At 30.8% G+C, this 6476-nt stretch overlaps 1 protein-coding gene across 4 annotated transcripts in view; it reads left to right on the forward strand.

Moving 5' to 3' along the window:
• LOC111613889 (dihydrofolate reductase-like) overlaps nt 1-6476 on the forward strand; it is a 29263-nt gene that overhangs the window by 5293 nt on the left and 17494 nt on the right. For 2 of the 4 annotated variants that reach the window (XM_023355241.1, XM_023355242.1), the window contains exons 1-4: nt 254-412; nt 2347-2396; nt 2617-2722; nt 4148-4268. In XM_023355241.1, the coding sequence (XP_023211009.1) occupies nt 321-412; nt 2347-2396; nt 2617-2722; nt 4148-4268 (369 nt within the window). In that variant the 5' untranslated portion in view covers nt 254-320. Of the gene's footprint in view, nt 1-253; nt 464-2346; nt 2397-2616; nt 2723-4147; nt 4269-6476 lie in introns of those variants that run through there. The other 2 variants (XM_023355243.1, XM_023355244.1) reach the window with 2 other exon arrangements.

Below are 6476 nucleotides of genomic sequence, written 5' to 3' on the forward strand. Positions count from 1 at the left end.
CTTATCTTCATAATAATTAGCCCAAAAAAATGTCGGGGTGGACAAACGCCCCACTGCACTAATGCCGAAAAAAACTCAGTGCACTAACGCAGGGTTAATTAACCATTTCAAACAACTGATTTCCTATATTTCAAATTTCTTATATAAAAGTATAAATTAAATTAATTAAATTATTTTAAAATTATTAATATAACCATAAAATTAATATTAGTAATTGAAATTTAATAATAATAATTTTGTTTCGTTACTTAAGAGATGGCAACAGTGTAATTGATATTTGGCGGGAGAGAATAATTTATTTTCTGCGTGTTTATGTCACGATGACAGAAATGGTGCCAAAATTAAATATTATTGCTGCTGCCTGTAAAAATATGGGCATTGGATGCGACGGTCGTCTTCCCTGGAGTTTAAAGTACCGTGAAAAATATTTATACAATGATGTTAGGGATCGTCCATAAATTACGTAACGCTATTTTTATATATTTTTATTACCATTCCCTCCTGCATTCCTTTTTAACTCCGTATTTTTATACTTTTTAACTTTCATTCCTCCTGTAGTGCTCGATAATTTTAGTGTTGGTATATGCACATATCCATACCCAAAATTATGTAACGCAAGAGTGTAGTCGTGCTAGGATGTACCAGGGCGGCTCCCTGGTACTTTATTATATTATCTACATATATAACATATAAAGCGGTGACGTAAACAGTATGGTTTGCTAGGCAACGCTTCAGAATCAAAAATGAATCTTTCTGTCTTTCTGTAGTGGGTTATTTAAAAAACATTACATAATGCAGAGTTGAGATCTTTGCATTATGTAATGTTTTTTAAATAACCCATTGTTACAATGCATGTGACCTTGTAATGCATTGTAACAATTAACTATATGCCCACCAACCCACGTCTGCATTATGTAATTTATGGATAGCTCCTTATGTTTACTAATGCATAGATTGATTTAAGATTTTGGTGACATTTCATTGATAAATTGAACCATTATAAATTTATATTTAGCATAAGGATTACAAATGTGCTTGTAATTTGCTTCAATAGAAAAAATTTCATCTGCTAATCTGATTGATATTAATAGAATTACAGAAAAGCAAAAGATTGATAAATTAAGTTAGTATGAATAATATGTTGATGGCAGAATCATTTTAACACTTTTAAGTACAGTACATTATACAGATATAGGAAAAAATAAACTAGTAATGAGCAAAGAAATGAGGCCATTAAGAAGGCAAGGCCTTGGCCATGGATATGGCCGTTTGTTGATGTGGTACTGGTTGATTATGTTTAATTTCATACAGATTAAAGTATTCTGTTAAAATGTTATTTTTCAGATTCATGTTATGACAATCAAGTCTATAAAATAAAAATTTTTTAATTGATACCAAATAAAATACCGAGCATAAAGATATTATTTTTGAAAATATATATTTAATATAATTTTTGATAAACAATGAACAATCAGATAATGTTGAAGTCATCATCTTTAAATATTGTATAAATATTTTTAGTGTCTTATAATATAGCTTGTAAAATAATTCTTTTAGAACTTCAAGAACTATTAAAAACAAACTATGTTTTTTTGAATAGTTTTTGAGTTAGTTTGTTAGAGTTTATTGGCGCAAGGGCCATACAGGCCAAGCTGCACCGAAAAGTTTTTGAAGTTATTCTTATATTTTGCACAATATTTAAAAATTCATCTAAAGAATTAAAGCAATTTCAAAAACATTAATACAATATTAAAATCTGATTTCTTCAATGATTTGTTGTTTGTTTTTGAATTTATTTTTAATAGCATATTTCATCATCACTACTGTCATATGGTGATAAGTTATACATTTTAATTTTATTTGTTTTGTATTCATATATAGAATGTTTAACAGTCTTATTGAAGTTAAGTTTTAACTTCAATAAGACTAAAATGTGAATTTATTAATTAAAGTACAGTACTGGACCAAATAACTGGCAAGTTTGGGACTGGAAGTGGTCTGAATTCTGTATTTTCTGGTTTTCTGGCCACAGGCTACCTTGAAATAGTTACTTCCTTTGATTGCTGTCTCAGTGAAAATAACAAAATATGATAAATTCAAAAATATTTAAATGTGCTAAATCTGAACTTTCTACTTTAGAAAGTTCAGATTTAACACATTTAAATCTTTGTTCTCTAATCTTTGTTCTCTAATTTTAATTATTGCATTTATATTTAACATGAAAAGTGATTATATAATAAAAATTTAACCATGTTGATTTTTATTATAATAAAAATGAAAACAGAAATTTATAACATGAGGGTTTTCATTTCATTTTAATTTAAAATAATTTTATTATTATTTTAGAAAAGAAATGGCATTTTTTACGAGAATTACATCTGAAACAAATAATCCTGGTAAGTCATGTCAATTGTTTTATACTAAACAATATATAACACCTTCAGAATATTGGAGCAGCCTCATGGTAACCTATTACTCAATTCATCACTCCAAAGTTCAATAAACAAAAAGAAAAACTCAAAAATGGAAATTCAGAAAATATCAGTTATAAAAAGAGTTATATAAGAATAATTGAATATGAAAATTGTTTATTTTTTGTTTTGTTTTTGTGTTTAGAAAAAAGGAATGCAGTAATTATGGGAAGAAAAACATGGTTTTCTATTCCTGAGAAGTTTAGACCACTCCGTAACAGAATTAATATTGTATTAAGTACCACTCTGATGTAAGATTTATTTTTCAAATACAGTGAAATACAGTGGGTGATCGGTTAACAAACATAATCTGTTCCAAGACTTTGTTTGCTATCCAAATTGTTCATTAACCAATTATCAATTTGCCATAGGTTTGTATGGGAATTTAATTAATTCATTCTGGAGACCCCAAAAAGTAAAAAAAAATATACTTTCTTACTACGTTTATTTATATGAAATAATAAAAATAAATATATATGAGACTTGCATTTTTATTAGTTATGTTTTTTTGTTTGTGGGAGTTAAATAATCTGTCTAATGTCAATTGCTTCTCTCTCTTTTTCAGGATTTTTAGAATTAATAGCATTGTAATTGTAGAGATCCCCAAGCTTATTAACCTCAACCTGGTTTGTATGCCATTTTAAGACCATTGATCTGACATCTCCCACTTCTTCAAAAGATGTTTAATTAATAGCAGATATCAGCATTAATCCTCTTTTTCATAATAAAACATATCTCGCTGAGTTTCTTTGCGTTCTTCTGTCGTCAGATCCGTTTCAGGTTCCATTATGAGCTCTTCAATGTTCTTTATTTCTCAGATGTGATATTTGTTACCCCTTTAGCTGCTTGAGTTTTCTTAATTATACAGTATCTTTCTTAGATAAAATTGAACTGTGCCCTACTGTAGATTTGTTCAAGCCATACTGCCTAGCAACATCAGACATCTTCTACCCACTCTCTACCTTTGCTATGATACTCTCACCTTTTAAAAATAAAAACTGACGCAAAACTTAATGAGTGCCCGCCCGACAGTCTTGCAAATACTATAAAAGAATTGTTTGTCAGAAAAATAAACAGATTTAATTACAAGGGAGTATTTCAAAGTTCAAGGAATACTATCCAATCAGTATATATCGGGTTGAGCGTCGATGTTGACATCTCTCACGCTCCAAAAAGTTACCTGAAGACAAAGGAAAATCAATCAGTATTTGCTATTTTTGTCACTTCTTTTTATTCTAAATATCACTTATGGTAGCTGCTATTTCGTTGTGAATGTGTCTCTTTAATCCGATCAATTCAGTTTGGTAGACTATCAATACAGCTTTCAGGTTAGATACTTCTTTTATTGTTTTGACTGAAGAGGGACTTAAAATTCATATAAGTCCGAAATGCATATGTCAAAACAATAAAAGAAGTATCTAACCTGAAAGCTGTATTGATAGTCTACCAAACTGAATTGATCGGATTAAAGAGACACATTCACAACTTCTTTTTATGTTTGTTCAGTGTGAAGTGTTTGTTATACAATCGTGTTCGTTGTCTGATCATAAAAATCTTTCACCAAAGTGTTCGTTATCCGATTTGTTCGTTAACCGATCACCCACTGTATATTTGATAATTACTTAAAATATATATATTTCAAATGAAATGAATTTATATTTTTTTATTTATCATAGAGTATTACCTGGAGCTGATTACCTAGTACGATCTTTAACAGATGCAATTCATCTTTTATCTTCAGAATTAAAGGATAAAGTGGAAAACTGTTATGTTATTGGGGGAGAAACCCTGTACAAAGTAAATGTTACATTTTTTAATATTTGTAAATATTTTAGGATATAAGTTGAAAACTAATCATTTGATAATTTTTCCCTAAATAAAATTTCATTTACAAATTAGAATTATTATATTATCTCTGATCAAAATTTTGTTGTTAAGTGTTATGAAAAAGTCATTTTCCTGATTTCTTATTATAACATATTAAATTCTAGAATCTGTTTTATATGTTTACCGTGATTACTTTTGAATTAATGTTTATTTTATCAAAAGTAATAAGAAAACACATGAATACAACAGGGATGGCAAACCTATGATATGTGTGCCCAAAGTGGCACTATAGAGAAATCATCTGGCACGTAACATATCATACGATTTCGATTGATCATCTGTCTTTTTCAATCACCCTTTTCTCAATAAGCTTTTTTTTACACTTATTCTAATTAAAGCATATTTGTTTAATTTTTTAAATATTGTTATTCGAAGTTTAAAACTTTGGCACGCATAAACATCTTTAAAGCTACTGTATGGCACACGGGTTCAGAAAGGTTAGCCATCCCTGACATACAACAATAGAAATTTCTATATGTAATCAATGTTTTATTTAATCAAGAATGTAATCACCAGTATTGTGGAGCCTTTGTGATAATGAAGTTACCAATGCATATTCTGATATTATTCCAAAATCTCTTTCAAAAATTAAATGGTTTAGAAAACAGAACATATGAAAAATTGAGATTAAAGTTCAATAAATGAGGAATATTTTGTTGTCTCCCAGTCCATATTATACAGAATTGCTGAATTATAAATAATGAATTGTTTTCACTTTGTAAAAAAAAAATTTAATTTATTTTTCAGTATTGTTTTATTTCTGAATGGAAATTTACTTACACTCAAACCTTGATACAGTATTCTCCAAAATAAAATAACACCAATGAATACTTTAAATAGAATTCCCCATAAATGTTTGGTAGAGAAATTTTCAGTTCTTGTGAATTACTGAACATAAGATTTTGAATTGCAAACAACATTGAATATCACATTATTTGATGATAACAAGTTCAAATTAATGTGTACACTCTATTACTGTATACAGGATGTTTTGAAACTCATGGACAAAAATTTAAGAGGTGATAGAAAACATGTAAACAAGCAATTTTCATGATACAATGCATGGGTGGTGAGCAAGCAGTGAACTGCTAGGAGGTATCCGTTACTGTCACATGAAAGAATGAAACACCAAATGGATAGAGGAGGTACTGAATAATTTTATTGACAGCATGTGTGGCAAAATTACAGAAATTGCTCAAAAGAGCGACTGCCTGTGGTAATGCAGGCATTACACCTGCGACGTAGTGAGTGATGCACTTTTTCAAACAGACCTGGCATGTCTCGGATGGCACCAGCAGCAACAGAAATCCTGGCAACTAGGTCCTCATCGGAGTTGATGGGGCTTTCGTACATAAGACTTTTCAAATGGCCCCACAGGAAAAAGTCTAGACAGGAGAGATCGGGTGAGCATGCACGGCCAAGGTGAGTGTGTTGACCAAGGCTCACCCTGACCAATCCATTGCCCTGGGAATTTAGTGTCTAAAGCGCTTCACACGTCCAAGCTGAAATGGGGTGGTGCTCCGTCGTGCTGGAACCATATACGTAACCACATACGTGCTTGTATGTTGGCTGCAACAGGTTGAAGTAAGTCTGGCAATACCTGTTGTAAAAATGTGAGGTATGTTCTGCCATCCAGTTGGACTGGCAGAAGGTATGGGCCGATCAAAATGGTCACCCACAATTCCAGCCCAAACATTTGCGTTGAAACACTTCTGATATGCATGAGGGTGTGGTGTACAGATTGTTAGATGCCCACACATGAAGGTTGTGTATATTAGCCAGTCAGTTGCGCAGTACTGCTATTGGAGTAACTGGTTTTAGTTAAACTGTTGCGCAGTACTCCAATTGGAGTAAGTGTCAATTTTTTTTCGTAATTAACTAGTTGGTGGCGATTTAAGCACTGATTGGCATTTATCTACATAGACTAAGTCTGTTTCAACGAATAAGATATTTGTTACCACTCCCTATTTTTAAATTTACCCATAAAACTCCTCCTTTCCATGTTAAGTCTATGGGAGACCCTTCTTTCGTTCATTGGACAATAAAATTCTTGTTTGCACGTCTGTTGACCTCTAATTGGTATATTATAGTTAAATGACTATCTTTTAACGAATAAGC

The sequence above is a fragment of the Centruroides sculpturatus genome, unplaced genomic scaffold (genome assembly GCF_000671375.1).
Source record: "Centruroides sculpturatus isolate CEXI.00-Female unplaced genomic scaffold, Cexi_2.0 scaffold1756, whole genome shotgun sequence".
Taxonomy (NCBI): domain Eukaryota; kingdom Metazoa; phylum Arthropoda; class Arachnida; order Scorpiones; family Buthidae; genus Centruroides; species Centruroides sculpturatus.